A 20,405-nucleotide genomic window follows, 5' to 3' on the forward strand; every position below is an offset into this window, starting at 1 on the left:
AATCTGAACCTAATCACTGCACCCACCACCTGTCATCTCCTGGACCCAACTTTAGAGTCTGCTAGGATCTAGTTTGCTCCAAATCACCAGACTGCAATGTGCATATTCAGAGACAGATTTGTGGTGACTCATGCATTGCAGTTAGCCAGTGATTCTCTCTGGAACTGCTGGATAGCAGGCTGCACAATCTGGTCGCTTATTTTTAATGTAAAGTCTTGCAGAAGAACTCATTTTTAAAAATGGTGTAAAATTGTGAATTTTACCTTTATGTAGTGATCTTTGGACCCAGTGATAATTAAATCTTGTCCATTTGCAGTTTGGTCAACAGTAAGGCACATAACTGGACCCAAATGACCAGTCAACTTTCCAGTTGATTGAAACCTTCAAAACAGAAAAAGCTCTTTAATCACTGTAAACACATTAACAATACCTGGATGGGGGTGGGAGGAGACATTGGAGGGTGATAGCAACTTACCGTTGTCCCTGCAAGTTTTAATAGAGTTATACAGCATGGAAACAGATCCCTGGGCAGAACTTGCCAATTTGCCTATCTGAGCAATCCATTTACCTGGATTTGGCCCACATCCCACTACCATTCCTATCCACGTAACTGTGTGATGGTATATTAAAAGTCAATCAGAATGGAAAGCTTTCTCTATAAAAGCTGGAACAAAATACAGAAGTGGTCAAAATACAGGGTCCCAATTCTGTGTTGTTTTAAGAAACCTAATTACTTCTTTACAGCAACATTTGCACAAGTCTAGGAAGGAGCAGGTTACAGTTTTGCTGGAGGATTATGAGTGGTTGACTGTTAACAAAAAATTGATAATTATACCACAAAATAAATCCCACTGTTAAGCAAAGCAACAGCCACGGAAAAACCTGTTGTCATTAATATCGTAAAGCATAAATCAACTTCTAATTAGCAAATATGAGCAGCTAACTTGCATAGATAAAAATCGACCAATCAGCAACGGATAATGAGCAGATGATCAGCTTTTAATATTAACACCCAAGAGAAAGTGGTAATTATATTTCTCTCCCCACCACCAAAAAGTACCAATAGATCTTTTACATCCATGTGACAGCACAATTGTTCTTCAGTGAACATCTCAGCTGAAGGATAATGCAGAATTCCCTTTGTTACTGCCCTGGAATACTGGTCTTGATTCAGTGCTCAATTTCAAGTACATTTTAAATCCAGCATCATAGTAATGGAAACCAAAATGATAGGTCAGAAGATTGAGCAGTTGGCATAAATGTAGGTGCAACATGTGGAGAGACTGTGAGGAAGAATAGGCAGTGGACAGGGTATAATTACAGTCAGGTGGATGGGTTGATGTGTGTCTATTTTAACAAAAGAATTATCAGAAACAAGGGTGATGAAATTAAGTTTGGGTTAGTGCATGGACATACGATATTGTGGCCATTACAGAGAGTTGGCTGTCACTGGGCTAAAATGTTCTGGGGCTTATGTTTCAAAATGGATAGGGAAAAGTGGTAAAAGGAGGAGTGGGGAATAAAATCACAGCTGCAGAGAGGAGGAAATCATGGAGGGATCATTACTGAGCCAGCGTGGGTAGAAATCAGAAACAGGAAGGGAGCAATCACTCTATTGGAAGTATTCTACAGGCCTCTCCCCACCATAATAGCAATAGAGGCACTAAGAACACATCGGAAGGCAGATTTTGGAAAGGTGCAAAAATAACAGGGTTGCTGTCATGAGTGACTTCAACATTCCTAAGGATTTATGACATATGAAGACAGGCTGACCAGAGGAGACGCCACACCTGATCTGGTACCAGACAATGAATCTAGTCAGATGATATGTCTTTCAGTGGGTGAGTATTTCGGAGACAATGATCACAACTCCCTGACCTTTACCATAGTCTTGGACAGGTAAAGAAGCAGACAGTATGGGAAGTATTTAATTGGTTGAGAGTAAATTTTGACACTACAAGGAGTGTAAATTGGGAACAGATATATTCAAGAAAATGCACAGTGGAAATGTGGTGGCTGTTTAGGGATCACTTGCATGGGGTTCTGGATAGATTTGTCTTATTGAAGCAGGGAAAGGATAGTAAGATGAAACAACAATGGTTGAAAAGAGATGCTGAATATCTAGTCAAGAGAAAAAAAAGAAGCATACTTGATGTTTAGGAAGGATCAGACTGGGCTCTACAGTATTATAAGATAGCGAGGAAGGAGCTCAAGAATGGACTTGAGAGAGCTAGAAGGGGACATGAGAAGACCTTGCTGTGTAGGATTAAGCAAAACCCTAAGGCACTCTACACATATTTGAAGAAAAATAGGATGGTTGATACGCGCCTGGAGTCAGAGGAAGTAGGAGAAGTCCTTAATAACCACTTTGCTTCAGAATTCAACAGTGAGGGGGATCTTGATGAATGTGATGATAGTGTAGAAAAGGTTAATATGCTGGAAAATATCTATGTCAAGAAAAAGGATGTGCTGGAACTTTTGAAAAATGTTAGGATAGACAAGTACCCGGGACTGGAGAGTTTATACCCCATGTTAATATGGGACATGAGAGAAGAGACTGTTGTGCCTTTGTGATGATCTTTGCGTCCTCACTAGGCACAGGAATTGTACCAGAAGACTGGAGGGTGGCAAATGTTATTCCTTGGTTAAAGAACGTTAATAGGCATAATCCTGCAAATTATAGCCCAATACCCATTGCTCCATTACCTCCATTCAAAAAGGATGCTCCTCTATTCATCTTCCCAACCTCTGAGGTCAGATTAACTTGCCTATAATTTCCTTTCTTCTGCCCATCTCCTTTCTTGAAGAATGGAGTGACATTTGCAATTTTCCCGTCTTCCGGAACCATTTCAAAATCTTGTGATTCTGGAAAGATCATTACTAATGCCTCCACAATCTCTTCAGCCACCTCTTTCAGAACTCTGGTGTGTACAACATCTGGTCCAGGTGACTTATCTAGCTTCAGAGCTTTCAATGTCCCAAGAACCTTCTTCCTAGTAATGGTAACTTCTCACACTTCATGACCACTGACACCTGGAACTCCTCTATACATCTAGTCTTCCACAGTGAAGAGGAGTGATGCAAAATACTTATCCAGTTTTTCCACCATTTCCTTGTCCCCCATTACGACCTCTCCAGTGGTCCGATAGCAACTCTGACACCTCTTTTACACTTTATGTAACTGAAGAAGCTTACTTTCATATTCCATCTTTACCTTCTCAATGACTTTTTTAAGTTGCCTTCTACTGCTATTTAAAAGCTTCCCAATCCTCTAACTTCCCACTAGCCTCTGCTCTATAATATGCCCTCTCTTTCGCTCTTATTTTGGCGTTGACATCCCTTGTTAGCCATGGTTGTGAAATGTTGCATTTAAAATACCTCTTCCTCTTTGGGATGTACATGCCCTGTGCCTTCTGAATTCCCTCCAGAAATTCCAGCGACTGCTGCTCTGTCGTCATCCCTGCCAGTATTCTTTTCCAATCAATTCTGGCCAAATCCTCTCTCATGCCTCTAATTTCCTTTTCTCCAGTGTATTACTGAGACATCTGACTTCTTCTTAAATTTCAGGGTGAAGGCGATCATATTATGACCACTTTCCCTTAAGGGTTCTTTTATCTTCTCTCTAATCAATTCTGGTTCACTGCACAACACCCAATCCAGAATAGCTGATCCCCTCGTGGGCTCAAACAGGAGCTGTTCTAAAAAGCCATCTTATATGTATTCTAGAAATTCCCCCCCTTGGAATCCTGCACCAATCTGATTTTCCCAATCTATTTGCATATTGAAATCCCCCATGACTATTGTCACATTGCCCTTATGGTATGTATTTTCTATCTCCTGTTTTAACTTGTAGACCACATCCTTACTACTGTTTGGGGGCATGGGTTTGTATACAACTCCCATCAGGGTCTTTTTACCATTGCAGTTCTTTGGCATTATCCACAGCGATTCAACATCTTCCAACTCTATGTCAGCTCTTTCTAATAAGTTTATTTAATTTTTTACCAACAGAGCCACACCACCCCCTCTGCCTTCCTGCCTATCCTTTTCAATACAATGTGTATTCTTGGACATTAAGCTCCCAGCTATAATCTTTTTTCAGCCATGATTCAGTAATGCCTAAAACATCGTACTTACCAATCTGTAACTGTGCTACAAGTTCATCGATCTTATTCTGTATACTGTGTGCATTCACAAATAACACCTTTATTCCTGTATTCACCCTTTTTGATTTTGTCCCTTTTATGTTGCAACTCATCCTGTTGACTGCAATTTTGCCCTATCATCAGTCTCTCCTTGCTAAGTCTCTGTAACACAACTACCTTATCTTCAGCGCTATCATTCTAGTTCCCACACCGCTGCCAAATTAGTTTAAACCCTCCCAAACAACTCTAGCCATCCTGCCTGCAAGGATATTGGACCACCTCCAGTTTAGGTGTAACCCATTCTTTTGTACAGGTCTAGCTTCATCAGACGAGGTCCCAATGCTCCACAAATCTAAACTGCTGCCCCTGCACCAGTTCCTCAGCCGTGCATTCACCTGTCAAATCATCCTATTCTTACCTTCACTGGCACTTGGCACAGGTAGCAATCCAGAGATTACTATCCTGGAGGTCCGTTTCTCACCCTTCTACTTCGCTGCCTAAAATCTCTCTTCAGGACATCCTCACCTTGTCTACCTATGTCATTGGTGCCAATATGTACCAAGACTTCTGGCTACTCACCCTCACCCTTGAAATTGCTATGTTCATGATCCGAGACACCCCTGATGCTGGCACCAGGGAGGCAACATACCACCCGGGTGTATCTTTTTTCCCCAGAGAACTTTGTCTTTGTTTCTCTGAAAAGGAAATCTCCTATCAACACTCAGGTCCTCTTCACCTCTCTACTCTTCTGAGCCACAGCACCAAACTCCATTGCCAGAGACCCAGTCACCGTGGCTCCCTCCTGGTAGGTCGCCCTCCCCACCAACAGTATCTAAAGTTATATACTCATTATTGAGGAGAATGGCCACAGGAATACTCTGCACTGGCTATGCATTTCCCCTGCTTCTCTTGACAGCCACCCAGTTATCTGTCTTTTGCAACCTAGGGGTGATTACCTCCCTGTATCTCCTGCCTTATCACCTCCTCATTATCCCGTATGAGTCGAAGGTCATCAAGCCGCAGCTCCAGTTCCTTAATACGTTCTCTCAGGAGACCTGTAGCTCAGTACACCTGGTGCAGATGTGTTTATCTGGGACTGCAGGTCTGCCAACTTCCCATATCCCACATGCAGTACAAAATGCTGCCCCAGAGCCATTCTGACTATACTATGCACTAACAGATGAGGAATGAACAAATAAGAATACAGAGTAATTTACCTCACCCAAACCTGCTGAACCAAAGCCACTCTAAAGACTGGCACACTCCAAAAGAATGGCTGCTCTGCTTGCACCTGCATTACTTGTATTCTCCCTTTCTAATGAAAGCCTCTTGCGGACTGGTCATTTCTCAACTCAGAGGAAGTGCCGCGAAACTCTGCTTTTGAAATCTCGATTGCTGCCCTGATTAAAAAGTAGCTCTTTTCAGACACCCCTGGTGTAGATTGTCCAATTCCACGAAAGGGCTGTATCAAGCCATACTGTTTTACATCTAACAACACACACAAAAGTTGCAGGTGAACGCAGCAGGCCAGGCAGCATCTATAGGAAGACGTACAGTCCATGTTTCCGGCCGAGACCCTTCGCCAGGACTAACTGAAAGAAGAGATAGTAAGAGATTTGAAAGTGGGAGGGGGGAGGGGGGAGGGGGAGATCCAAAATGATAGGAGAAGACAGGAGGGGGAGGGATGGAGCCCAGAGCTGAGCAGTTCATTAGAAACATAGAAACATAGAAAATAGATGCAGGAGTAGGCCATTCGGCCCTTCGAGCCTGCACCACCATTCAGTATGATCATGGCTGATCATCCAACTCAGAACCCTGTACCAGCCTTCCCTCCATACCCCCTGATCCCTTTAGCCACAAGGACCATATCTAACTCCCTCTTAAATATAGCCAATGAACTGGCCTCAACTGTTTCCTGTGGCAGAGAATTCCACAGATTCACCACTCTCTGTGTGAAAAGAAGTTTTTCCTAATCTCGGCACTAAAATGCTTCCCCTTTATCCTCAAACTGTGACCCCTCATTCTGGACTTCCCCAACACCGGGAACAATCTTCCTGCATCTAGCCTGTCCAATCCCTTTAGGATTTTATACGTTTCAATAAGATCCCCCCTCAATCTTCCAAATTGCAACGAATATAAGCCTAGTCGATCCAGTCTTTCATCATATGAAAGTCCTGCCATCCCAGGAATCAATCTGGTGAACCTTCTTTGTACTCCCTCTATGGCAAGCATGTCTTTCCTCAGATTAGGAGACCAAAACTGCATACAATACTCCAGGTGTGGTCTCACCAAGGCCTTGTACAACTGCAGTAGTACCTCCCTGCTCCTGTACTCGAATCCTCTTGCTATGAATGCCAGCATACCATTCGCCTTTTTCACCACCTGCTGTACCTGCATGCCCACCTTCAATGACCGGTGTATAATGACACCCAGGTCTCATTGCACCTCCCCTTTTCTTAATCGGCCACCATTCAGATAATAATCTGTTTTCCTGTTTTTGCCACCAAAGTGGATAACCTCACATTTATCCACATTCAATTGCATCTGCCATGAACTTGCCCACTCACCTAACCTATCCAAGTCACCCTGCATCCTCCTCACAGCTAACACTGCCGCCCAGCTTCGTGTCATCCTCAAACTTGGAGATGCTGCATTAATTCCCTCATCTAAGTCATTAATATATATTGTAAACAACTGGGGTCCCAGCACTGAGCCTTGCGGTACCCCACGAGTCACCGCCTGCCATTCTGAAAAGGTCCTGTTTATTCCCACTCTTTGCTTCCTGTCTGCCAACCAATTCTCTATCCACATCCTTACCCCCAATACCATGTGCTTTAAGTTTGCACACTAATCTCCTGTGTGGGACCTTGTCAAAAGCCTTCTGAAAATCCAAATATACCACATCCACTGGTTCTCCCCATCCACTCTACTAGTTATATCCTCAAAAAATTCTATGAGATTCGTCAGACATGATTTTCCTTTCACAAATCCACGCTGACTTTGTCTGATGATTTTACCGCTTTCCAAATGTGCTGTTATCACATCTTTGATAACGGACTCTAGCATTTTCCCCACCACCGATGTTAGGCTAACCGGTCTATAATTCCCTGGTTTCTCTCTCCCTCCTTTTTTAAAAAGTGGGGTTACATTAGCCACCCTCCAATCCTCAGGAACTAGTCCAGAATCTAAAGAGTTTTGAAAAAATTATCACTAATGCATCCACTATTTCTTGGGCTACCCCCTTAAGCACTCTGGGATGCAGGCCATCTGGCCCTGGGGATTTATCTGCCCTCCCTACTAACATGTATTTCCCTCAGTTCCTCCATCTCACTGGACCTTCTGTCCCCTACTATTTCCGGAAGATTATTTATGCCTTCCTTAGTGAAGACAGAACCAAAGTAGTTATTCAATTGGTCTGCCATGTCCTTGCTCCCCATAATCAATTCACCTGTTTCTGTCTGTAGGGGACCTACATTTGTCTTAACAAATCTTTTTCTTTTCACATATCTATAAAAGCTTTTACAGTCAGTTTTTATGTTCCCTGCCAGTTTTCTCTCATAATCTTTTCTCCCTTTCCTAATTAAGCCCTTTGTCCTCCTCTGCTGGACTCTGAATTTCTCCCAGTCCTCAGGTGAGCCACTTTTTCTGGCTAATTTGTATGCTTCTTCTTTGGAATTGATACTATCCCTAATTTCTCTTGTCAGCCACGGGTGCACTACCTTAACTGATTTATTCTTTTGCCAAACTGGGATGAACAATTGTGGTAGTTCATCCATGCGATCTTTAAATGCTTGCCATTGCATATCCACCGTCAACCCTTTAAGTGTTATTTGCCGGTCTATCTTAGCTAATTCACGTCTCACACCTTCAAAGTTACCCTTCTTTAAGTTCAGAACCTTTGTTTCTGAATTAACTATGTCACTCTCCATCTTAATGAAGAATTCCACCACATTATGGTCACTCTTACCCAAGGGGCCTCTCACGACAAGATTGCGGTAATTAACCCTTCCTCATTGCTCAATACCCAGTCTAGAATAGCCTGCTCTCCAGTTGGTTCCTCGACATGTTGGTCCAAAAAACCATCCTGCATACATTCCAAGAAATCCTCTTCCTCAGCACCCTTACCAATTTAGTTCACCCAATCTATATGTAGGTTGAAGTCACCCATTATAACGGATTGGCACCATATGAGAGGATCATGGGACGGGAGGTCTAGGGAGAAAGAAAGGGGGAGGGGGGAAGCCCAGAGGACGGGCAATAACGAATGGGGTATGAGGGGGAGGTGGGGCGTTAACAGAAGTTAGAGAAGTCAATGTTCATGCCATCAGGTTGGAGGCTACCCAGACGGAATATAAGGTGTTGTTCCTCCAACCTGAATGTGGCTTCATCTTTACAGTAGAGGAGGTCGTGGATAGACATATCAGAATGGGAATGGGACGCGGAATTAAAATGTGTGGCCACTGGGAGATTCTGATTTCTCTGGCAAACAGAGCGTAAGTATTCAGCGAATCTGTCTCCCAGTCTGCGTCGGGTTCCGCCAATATATAGAAGGCTGCATCGGGAGCACCGGACGCAGTATATCACCCCAACCGACTCACAGGTGAAGTGTTGCCTCACCTGGAAGGACTGTCTGGGGCCCTGAATGGTAGTGAGGGAGGAGGTGTAAGGGCATGTGTAGCACTTGTTCCGCTTATAAGGATAAGTGCCGGGAGGGAGATCAGTGGGGAGGGATGGGGGGGCACAAATGGACAAGAGAGTCACGTAGGGAGCGATCTCTGTGGAAAGCAGAGAGAGAGGGGAGGGAAAATGTGCTTAGTGGCGGGATCCCGTTGGAGATGGCGGAACAATCCATGTTCCAAACCTATACTGGTATCTGTCCCCCACTTTTCCTTCGCTACATCGACGACTGCATTGGCGCTGCTTCCTGCACGCATGCTGAGCTCGTTGACTTCATTAACTTTACCTCCAACTTTCACCCTGTCCTCAAGTTTACCTGGTCCATTTCCGACACCTCCCTCCCCTTTCTGGATCTTTCTGTCTCTATCTCTGGAGACAGCTTATTCACTGAAGGCTACTATAAGCCTATTGACTCTCACAGCTATCTGGACTATTCCCCTTCTCAACCTGTCTCTTGCAAAAATGCCATCCCCTTCTTGCAATTCCTCCGTCTCCGCCGCATCTGCTCTCAGGATGAGGCTTTTCATTCCAGGACGAAGGAGATGTCCTCCTTTTTTAAAGAAAGGGGCTTCCCTTCCTCCATCATCAACTCTGCTCTCAAACGCATCTCTCCCATTTCATGCACATCTGCACTCACCCCATCCTCCCGCCACCCCACTTGGAATAGAGTTCCCCTTGTCCTCACCTACCACCCCACCAGCCTCCGGGTCCAACATATAATTCTCTGTAACTTCCGCCACCTCCAACAGGATCCCACCACAAAGCACGTCTTTCCCTCCCCCCCCTCTGCTTTCCACAGAGATCGCTCCCTATGCGACTCCCTTGTCCATTTGTCACCCCCCATCCCTCCCCACTGATCTCCCTCCTGGAACTTACCCTTGTAAGCCGAGCAAGTGCAACACATGCTCTTATACTTCTTCCCTCACTACCATTCAGGGCCCCAGACAGTCCTTCCAGGTGAGGCGACACTTCACCTGTGAGTTGGCTGGGGTGATATACTGCGTCTGGTGCTCCCGAGGCAGCCTTCTATATATTGGCGAGACCCGACGCAGACTGGGAGACCGTTTCGCTGAACACCTATGCTCTGTCCGCCAGAGAAAGCAGGATCTCCCAGTGGCCACACATTTTAATTCCATGTCCCAGTCCCATTCCCATTCTGATATGTCTATCCACAGACTCCTCTACTGTCAAGATGAAGCCACAGTCAGGTTGGAGGAACAACACCTTATATTCCGTCTGGGTAGCCTCCAACCTGATGGCATGAACATTGGACTTCTCTAACTTCTGTTAATGACTCACCTCCCCCTCGTACCCCATCCGTTATTGCCCATCCTCTGGGCTTCCCCCCTCCCCCTTTCTTTCTCCCTAGGCCTCCCGTCCCATGATCCGCTCATATCCCTTTTGCCAATCAACTGTCCAGCTCTTGGCTCCATCCCCCCCCCCCCCTTGTCTTCTCCTATTATTTTGGATCTCCCCCTCCCCCTTTCAAATCTCTTACTAGCTCTTCTTTCAGTTAGTCCTGAATGAAGGGTCTCGGCCCGAAACATCTTCCTATAGATGCTGCCTGGCCTGCTGCGTTCACGAGCAACTTTTATGTGTGTTGCTTGAAATTCCAGCATCTGCAGATTTCCTTGTGTTTACATCTTTTTTATTTGGAGGCATGATGTATAAATAAAAGACAGAAGTTGGTAGAAACACTCGACTGCTCAGACAGCAACTGTAAGGACCAGAGGTAACGTTAGATCAAGGGACCCAAAATGTTAACTCTACTTCTCTTCCAATGGATTCTGCTTGACCTACTGAGTGTTTCCAGCATTTTCTATTCTCACTCCAGATTACCATCATCTGCAGTTCTATGGTTTTAAAATTCCTTACAGCTCATTTTCAATGAATATGAAGATGCTGAGGTTAACTTGCTGTTCAAAAAGTAGAACAAGCTTTGGACCACAAAATTGGAATGAATATTCAAAATAAATCTCAAGAATACCTTTTGAGATCCCACATTCGCACCGAGTTACCAGAAGCAGCGTAGAGGAACATGCCCGTGGAATTAAGTGCAATTTGATTAATCTGATTTTCTCCAGGTGGGATAGTAACTGCTCTGTTTTTTGTGCTTGCACAAGCATCCCCCATTGACACCTGGCCTGATGACCTGAAAAACACAAAAATTAGATTTTACATATGACATAATAACACTCACAACATGCTGGAGGAACTCAGCAGGTTGGGCAGCATCCGTGGAAACAATGAGTCGACGTTTCGGGCCGGAACCCTTCGTCAGGACTGTAGGGGGAAGGGGCAGAGGCCCTATAAAGAAGGTGGGGGAGGGTGGGAAGGAGAAGGCTGGTAGGTTCCAGGTGAAAAACCAGTAAGGGGAAAGATAAAAGGGTGGGGGAAGGGAGGCAGGGAGGTGATAGGCAGGAAAGGTGAAGAAAGAATAGGTAGTGGAAGGAAGTGGGACCATGAGGGAGGTGGTAGGCAGCTAGGGGAGGGGGCAGAGTGACATAGGGATAGGGGAAGGGAGGGGGAGGGAATTACCGGAAGTTGGAGAATTCTATGTTCATACCAAGGGGCTGGAGACTACCTAGACAGTATATGAGGTGTTGCTCCTCCAACCTGAGTTTAGCCTCATCATGGCAGTAGAGGAGGCCATGCATGGACATATCTGAATGGGAACGGGAAGCAGAGTTGAAGTGGGTGGCCACTGGGAGATCCTGTCTGTTGTGGTGGATGGAGTGGAGGTGCTCGACGAAACGGTCCCTCAATCTGCGTCGGGTTTCACCGATGTAGAGGAGGCCGCACCGGAGCACCAGATGCAATAGATGACCCCAACAGACTCACAAGTGAAGTGTTGCCTCACTTGGAAGTACTGTTTGGGGCCCTGAATGGTGGCAAGAGAGGAGGTGTAGGGACAGGTGTAGCCCTTGCGCTTACAGGGATAAGTGCCAGGTGGGAGATCCGTGGGGAGGGACGTGAGGACCACTGAGACGCGGAGGGGTCGATCCCTGCAGAAGGCGGAGAGGGGTGGAGAGGGAAAGATGTGCTTAGTGGTAGGGTCCTGTTGAAGGGGGCGGAAGTTGCAGAGGATAATGTGTTGGATCCGGAGGCTAGTGGGGTGGTAGGTGAGGACAAGGGGAACTCTGTCCCTGTTGTGGTGGCGGGAGGATGGGGTGAGGGCCGAAGTGCGGGAAGTGGAGGAGATGCGGGTGAGGGCATCATTGATGACAGCAGAAGGGAAACCACGATCCTTAAAGAAAGAGGACATTTGAGATGTCCTGGAACGGAAAGTCTCATCCTCGGAGCAGATGCGAGGGAGACGGAGGAACTGGGAATAGGGAATGGCATTTTTGCATGTGGCGGGGTGGGAAGAGGTATAGTTGAGGTAGTTATGAGAGTCAGTGGGCTTGTAGAAGATGTAGAGAGTCAGTGGGCTTGTGATAATAACACTTCCTTTAATACTTTTTAAAAGCATCTTACATGAAAAATAACATCTTTTAAAAATATGACAGAAAACATCTGCTAAGCAAAGCTCTGCCAAAGCTGTTGTTGGGTGGGGCACTGCATAGTATCAGTAACAACATTTCTCAAATGTCAAAATATTGCTTCTGTATCCTATGCCATATGAGGAGATAGAGCCAGGGCCTACCATTTGGCACTCCAACCATCTAAAAGACAGAGCTTTTGTGGTCTTCTATCACCCTCCCCTCTCCTATCAATACAATACTTCTAGTTTCTCTGGGGGGCGGTGAAGAGATGGGGTCTAACATCAAACCATTAGCTGCATTAACCTGGACAAGCCTATATTTGTCCATCATCTCAGACAGGAATAGAACCATAGTTCAGAACCCTCGAAGATGCGTATCATTAGTACCTCAAAACTTAGATTTAATACAGCAATTTATAAATAAGTTTAAACTTGTACATCCAAACAAAATATCCTTTTCAAAAAGCCTACTAACTTTAAAATTATGGTCAGAATGGATACTTACGTCAGTGTTCGAATACATTTGGCAGAATCTCGGATGTCCCACACCTTAATATAAGATGTAGAAGCAGTAAACACCAAACTCGAATAGCTGCAGTATTTGACTGATACCACATTATTAGGATGTCCACCAAGTGACATAATCTCTTGTCCTGTTACAAGATTCCATACTTTACATGTCCGATCTGTCAAAAATTTACAAATAAAAATGCAGTCAGCTTGCCATCCATTATTGCATATCAACATACACCAGATACTCAGATTTAAAATAAAACTAATGTCAAGAGGGTCAGAGAGAACAAGAGGAAAGATCTCTGATAACATGCAGACTAAGGAGATGGAACACCAAGCACTGGTGATTGCACAGGCTAAGCTATGAATGGAGACAATGAATTGCAGTATATCTGAAGTGCAAGAACAATTGCTGGAAATGTGGGAGACAACACTGAAATAGATGATTATATGAAGTTGCTAAATTAATTTTTGAGATTCCTAGGGTGCAATGTCCCAAGAAAGAAGATGACATGTTATGCCTTAAGCTAACAATGAACTTCATTGGGACAGTGCAGGAAATCAAGGTGGAATATGATGTAGCTTTGAAATTCAGAGTCAATGTTGCAGACTGATTGGAAGTGGAATACATAATATTCTTACTAACTGTAACTTGATTGTTGGAATCAGGACCAGTATTTGAAATTCTACTAAATAATACACCAAGACAAATAGAATAAACAGATATAAAAACTTTGGTTGACATACGAAAACACTAATGATGCACTAAATGGCTGTAGAATGGAGAGCAGAAAACAATTCCAGAAGCTTTGCCTCAATTAGGACAGGTGAGCTTTAAAAGGTTTTCAAAGGGATGGTCAAAGTTGAATAACTGACCAGATGGCCTGTGGAGAACTGTTTGCATATATAGCAATTACAATTACTCTACTTGATACAGAAAACTGTGGCATTTCCCTCTGAGAACTAATTTTTAAACTATTACAGTAAAACTGCTACAATTTTTGTTGTCAAAATTATTCAAATTTAACTAGCAATCCCTGGTGCAACAGCCAAGACAATCTCATATAGAATTTATGGACCTGACTTACTTGGGAACTGTAAGGGGGTGGGGAGAACAAGGAAATCTTGATGATATCAGGCAATGGGTACCCTTCAAAATTTAATGGCAGAACAATACATGTTTATTTCCTTTGCCTCCCCAGCAAATGAACAAGTTAATAGGCTGGTGTATAGTAGGCAGAATGTTCCGCAGAAAGGGGCCACAAGTCATCAAAACTTGAGTAATGCTCCCTGAAAATCAACAGAGCAGAGGGCCCCTCTGAACATGACAGGAAGTGAGAGAAAGACACTCCTATTCTTCTCAACCAGTCACAAAGAACATTAAAAGTGGATTCTTCTTGATTCTATCACGTTGGGTTTTCCAAAGTACAGAAGTTCTGGTTGGCAACTGCATAATCTGGAGCAAGCTTCAAGAGAGAGCCTGACTTCTTTATTATTGATGTGTCCTATCTGCAAGGGAAAGGCATTCTCTCAGCAGGCTCCCCTGTACCAGAAAGAACTGGGCAAAGATGTCTGCCTCAGTATACAGGGTGGGGTCACAAAACCCTTTGAATTTCAAAGCCATCGACGTTTGGCCTATGGATGAAGAGGAGGAGAAATTGCGAGAGGGTCAACATTGTGGTGCTACCAAGGTCTATGACTTTAATATAACCTATTATTTCCTGTTCAAACAGGTTTTTCCCATACCTTTTGCTCCTGTGAATAGAAGATCATCTGTAGCATCTAGACACAATACTGCTTTGCTGTGGCCTTCAGCTACATGAGTACAGTAAAGAGGTGTACCCCTGTTGGCTTTGGAGCTAGGATACAGGTTAATTATACCCCTGGGAAAAGAATGATAAGAAAAAAGATTGAGTCATACAGTAAAATGCTATGTTACAGAATCACAAATATTAAGGACAGTAAAATACTTCCATTACTTGCATTTTTAATTAATGACATGTTGGCTTGCACACTAATTTTACTTACTTTATTTTTTATAATTCAATGCACTTTATGCACACACTAAATATAAAAATAAGTGAATGATTGTTCTGCTTTAGTGAAGAGTAAAGCAATTCCCTATTTTTGGAAATTATTTATCAATATTTGCAAGTTTTGTGTCAGCAGGGTTGAATTTTAAAATGAGCATATGAGCATGATTTATTATTTATTACCATTTTATCAAAGTGACTGATGAGCTAAGATGTGCCTGACAGATCTTTTTGAAGATTTAGGGCACATTCTCTTTCTAATGTTTCTCCCCCATCCCCCGTGCCTCTTCTCATTAAAACCACGGCTTATGCCAAGTTAGAATTTCATGGAAGAAGGCAAGCGTTCATCAGTTCTCCTACGTTATTTTTAATTATTCTGCAATAGAACAGTAATAACGAAATAAGTGTTGTACCTTCAAATTAATTAGTTAGGACAAAAACATTAATATCATAAAATTATACAGTACAACTTGAAGGTTGTATAATCAGAATATCAGTCAAATTTCTTGTTGCAGGCAAGTTAACTTGTGTAAGTAAACAAATTTTTTAGTTTTCAGAAATAACATCATGCAGCTCATTTCACCAATTCTTAATTTTGACTGAAAGCCAACATTTTTGTTTCTCCCTCTTGGGCCTTAATTATCTTGTAAGTTCATTGAAACAAAAACATGCACGTCACACCATTACACTTTTAATAAGAGGTAAAGCTTGAGCACCTGTGAATGGGAAAAGTCAACATTATCCTTCAGCAAAGCATTTCAAAATTTATTTAGTGCAAAAAGCAAAATAAAACTAAATTCTGCAAGCAAACCCAAAAGCAGGGTAAATCATCTGAAAAAGCTAGAAAACCAATTTTATGCTCAACACAAAAACAGCCAATTTGCAAAGACCACCCACAAACATTTCAGTAGCCTCAAGAAGCTGATGGCACCATTAGCATGCAAGAAATATTAAAAGCAATGAACATCACAGCAAAATCTGCTGAACTTTGAGTGACAAATAAATGGTGTACCTTTGTACCTCCGAAAGAGAGGAGTCGCTTTCGTCTGACCTACAATAAAACAGTGAGGGAATTGTGGAAAGATATAGAAGAGGAAATATCAGGAAATTAAGCTCTGCATAATGACTGAAAAGTAGCCCTCAGTTTTCTATTTTGGTATATAAAATTATTTTGGAAAACAAACTACACATCATTTTAATTTATTACACTTCAAGTGTTGCAGAGTCCAAAACCTACAAATCCAAGAGCAAGGAAAAGAAATTAAGAGCAGAAAGAAAGGAAACCAAGTGAAGGGACACATCAATAGGACTATGTTCAGAAGGGAAAAAAAGAATGAGACACCAGAATAGGATTTGCTTATAGAATTTCCAAAAAAAAAATCAATTTATGAACTGATTATAAACAATAAGTTTAATATTAACACTGGCAATTCTCTGAGATACTGAGATTTGATGAAATTGCATTATACCACAATTGCTGCACTCTTCTAATTTAATTGAGTAAAAAGGCTAAAGGGGGTCCTTACTAATGTTCAAAAAGATGGGTTAAGAACAACAAAAGACAACTTAACACAACGTCCTGATCTGCAATCCACTTTGGTGGCTTTTAAAAAAGTAGATTAGCATAGTAATATGCCTATGACAGTTCGCAAGGCTAACTACCTTCTTAAACTTTGCTGGGACTCAATCTACAAATCAACCATTCTCTAAGCTTTTGCCCTCAAGTATAAAGTGGAGAAATGCTTGATTTGGGAGGAAGATCACAAACAGAAATTGAAGTAACAGTTAGTACTTCCCTTCCCTTTCCAATCAAACCATCAGTGATATTGGCTCAGGTAAAAGATTGACCAAAAATTGTACAGATATGCTTCACATTTCAAATAGGCTCCAATTTCCATTTTCTAAAGATATTACCTTGTTCCATTTCACATGAATGTCCTGAAACACAGGTAAACCTGCAAATTGTCACTGAAGTGCTGCCACTGGGTCAAGGCTGACACCTAATGGCAAAACTTAAAACTGAAATTCATGAGGCTGGCAGCAACATACTTTGCTCACTATAAGTACTTGAGTTATTAAAGTAACAATTGAAAATGAGATATAAAACTAAGAATCTAACATTAAAAATATTAAATATTCAGTGATTCCCGCACTGAGATGCAATTTTTAAAAGCAGAAAAGTGTGCTTGCTAGAAACTACAAACCTGATTAGAGCTTATTAATTGATTGCAACCAAAGGTGGTAATATTAATACAAGTGTATAAGAACATCAGTCAGCTTGGGGCCAGGTCATCAATTCAGCAGTTTCTGAAATCAGAAAAATGCCAGCACTGTGCTCTCGAGTGCACTCATGTCCTCAGAGCTCCAATATACAAAAATAAAAATCAGTTTGTCATTGGAGATTATGTATAAAGGAATGGAATTTGGCATACTGTATATTGGCAAAATATTTAACTAGTGTTAAATGATTTCCATAACATAACAGATTCGACTGTATTCAGTGGGGGAAAACAGGATAGTCCCACAAAGGGATTAAACACTTTCCTCATTTAAGGTTACATAAACTGCATCAGGGGAAGAAATATGACACTGTACAAATCTTAAGCTCTTTGTACAGTTGTGTCTTTCTCAAGTTAATTGTAACTAAAGCAGCTATAAATTGAAGAACCAGGTACATTAGTGTATAATTATGTCAATCTACAGAAAACAATTGTTGCGGAAATTGCAACCAAGTGGAGACTATTATTAGAAGAAAACTGGAAAAATGAATAGAAACGTACTTTACATTGTGGAAATAATATCATAAAAATCAACTCTTTTAGTTCAATATTTTGGATACATCTCAATAGGCAACACTTGTCACATTCCTGTCTCCCTTCAAAGGATCACTCAAGTGAATTACTGCTTACTGAACGTTTTATTTGATTGCAATGATCAGAATATTAATGCATTAACCAAATAAATAAATGCAAGAAAAGCTGCACAATTTCTAGTAAAATGCATAGAGATTGAGCTAATAAGTACTTCTGTACATCTTTTTGGAGATATCCTTAATGATTACAAAAAGGGCTCTGAACTATGCAACGGAAGTGTTCTTTTAAGGAACTACTTCAAAAAGCATTGTCACATTTGAACTAATTTTAAACAACAAATTATTAACTTCAATAACTAGTTATATAGTTTAGTACTTTGAAAATTTTATTAGACCGAATCACAGGTAAAAAGTAGATGAACAGCAAAAGTTTTATTTCTGACTAAATCCAGGAAGAGATCAATAATTTGCTTAGGACAAATACCATACAGAAATTTTCCATAAGTTCAGACTTCACTTCATAGAAAGGGCTGACCAACCTGCAGAAACTGTTTCACGTACAGAACGCGGGTAAAATATTGTGTGTAACATTTGAAAAGAGAGAATTATGTTAACTTCAATTATAGGTCACTGGGAGACCAAACCTGAAGTACTGTGTATGGTATTTTGCTCCAAAGTTGTTAATGCATGGAAGCTGTTCAGATACATGGAATGGTCAGGTTGTTGGATGAGGAAAGCTTTGCATAGGTAGGGCTTTGACTCATCCGGAGTTTAGAAAATAGACCAAAGTGTGTGTGTGTGTGTGTCTGTCTATACATACAGACACACACACACATCACCACCCAGCAATCCACCTATTTAATCCTAGCCTAATCACAGGCCAATTTACAGTGACCAATTACCTACTAACCGGTATCTTTGGACTGTGGGAGCACCCAGAGGAAACTCATGTGCTCACAGGAAGGGTATACGAACTTCTTACAGAGGACAGTCAATTAAACTCTGAACTCCATTACCACAAGCTGTAATACTGCTGCACTAACTGCTATGCTAGGCTTCAGGGGCTCATTGACCTACTCCTGGTTATATGTCATACTGTGCTTTTAATTTTCCTGCCCTATTTTGGCAGTTAACTTTTACAGCAACATTTGAACTCCAACAACAACAGTGGGGACAAATCCAATTGAGATCGGTGATTAATTTAGAAAACTAAAATATTCACAAAACTGGACTTAGAAAAATGAATAATTTATTTTCATTTATTGATGGAATGTGGCATCATTTTTTATCCCTTTCTTTGACATGGTACAGGAGGGCTAGCTCTTTGAATCACTGCAATTCTTGCTCCCAGTGTTAATGTGTAGCAAATCCCTGCAATAAAGGTAACATTTACGGCACGTAGCTTAGAAGAAGGAAAACATTCTTGGTGGCATTCCTGCTGCCTTCGTCTTTTTAGTGATGGAGGTCATGGATTTTAAAAGTTTTGCTGAAGCATCTTGTAGATGATGCCCATGGCAGCTACTGGTGGTGGAGTGACTCAATATGTATGGAAGTAGACAGATCACCAGTCAAACAGGCTACTTCGACTTAGTTGGCATTACAGTTCAAGTTTCGTTGGAGTGGCACTTCAGAATTGTAAACAACAAAAAGATATCGAGTCATACTGCAGGATGAGTGCTGTTGGTCCAACTAACTTTGCTTTCAATGTAAACCATCAAGACATAGTGGGAAAACTGTTTTGTGAAAGCAGTGCTGCCCATCAATAGTTAAGACTATTACCCTCATCTTACCTCTGGAATTCAGTTTTCTTCTCTGTTTGAAAGCACTCAAGAAATTGGACTTTGAGGAGTAAGTTACTGGTGATTGGTATTACTGATAGTATTTGCACCAAAATAAATGGGAGAACATTTAATAATATCACATAAATGAAACATTATTTCCACTTAAAGGATGTAAAAAGTAAATTGAAGTGTACAAAATAAATGTGGCAGACCATGCTTGTGATGTGTCTACATCAAGAGGGTTTGAGTTTAATAGGTAAGAAATTCAAAGGGGGATTGGGAGTACCGAAATCCAGAATGTACTGCCTGAAGGAACAGAGCAGTCAAGTAATCTCACAACATTTAACAGGTCAGCATCTGCGGAGGGAAATAAAATTGACGTTTTGGGCTGAGACGCTTCATCGGGACTGGAAAGGAGAAGGCAACTGTTTATTCTCCTCCACAGATGCTGCCTGACATTTTGAGTTCCTCCAGCACTTTGTGTGCATTCAAAAAATCAAGCATCTGCAGAATCTCTTGTGCTCACAAAATTTAAGTTACATCCAGAGAAGCAAATTTTACTTAAGCAGCAATTTTACACTGTTGCTTAAATAAAAAGTGAAATACTAAACAGCTGTGTTCTTAAAAATGTAAAGAAAAAGAAAAATTGCAAATGGTAAAAAAGAAGTGACATGTATAAGCTACAAAATTCATAAGTGCTTCATCATGTTACTCACAGTTTTTGCTCTTTAACCTTCAATTTATCTCCAGCTAAGTTCCCTCTGTCATACAACTTCCTCCTTGATAATGGTGAAGGTTCAGGTATTTTTCTTTCTGTTCCTGATGTTGGTCGTGAACTAAAATAAGACCAAACGTTATAAATTATAACATCATTGATCCTTGGGTATAACATCCAAACTGCAAAATTCTAATACTTAATAGCCAGAACACAAATTAATTTGGATGCTTTAGTTGTATATT

At 41.8% G+C, this 20,405-nt stretch overlaps 1 protein-coding gene across 3 annotated transcripts in view; it reads right to left on the reverse strand.

The window, feature by feature from the left end:
- Nucleotides 1-20,405, reverse strand: part of kif21a (kinesin family member 21A) — a 142,221-nt gene that overhangs the window by 10,762 nt on the left and 111,054 nt on the right. For 2 of the 3 annotated variants that reach the window (XM_063072490.1, XM_063072489.1), the window contains 6 exons: nucleotides 20,162-20,281; nucleotides 15,865-15,903; nucleotides 14,566-14,702; nucleotides 12,812-12,992; nucleotides 10,810-10,974; nucleotides 264-381 (listed from right to left, as the gene is read on the reverse strand). In XM_063072490.1, coding sequence (XP_062928560.1) covers nucleotides 264-381; nucleotides 10,810-10,974; nucleotides 12,812-12,992; nucleotides 14,566-14,702; nucleotides 15,865-15,903; nucleotides 20,162-20,281 — 760 coding nt within the window. The remainder of the gene's footprint in view (nucleotides 1-263; nucleotides 382-10,809; nucleotides 10,975-12,811; nucleotides 12,993-14,565; nucleotides 14,703-15,864; nucleotides 15,904-20,161; nucleotides 20,282-20,405) is intronic. The other variant, XM_063072491.1, reaches the window with a different exon arrangement.

Source organism: Mobula hypostoma, chromosome 20 (assembly GCF_963921235.1).
Source record: "Mobula hypostoma chromosome 20, sMobHyp1.1, whole genome shotgun sequence".
In the NCBI taxonomy this organism is placed as follows: Eukaryota; Metazoa; Chordata; class Chondrichthyes; order Myliobatiformes; family Myliobatidae; genus Mobula; species Mobula hypostoma.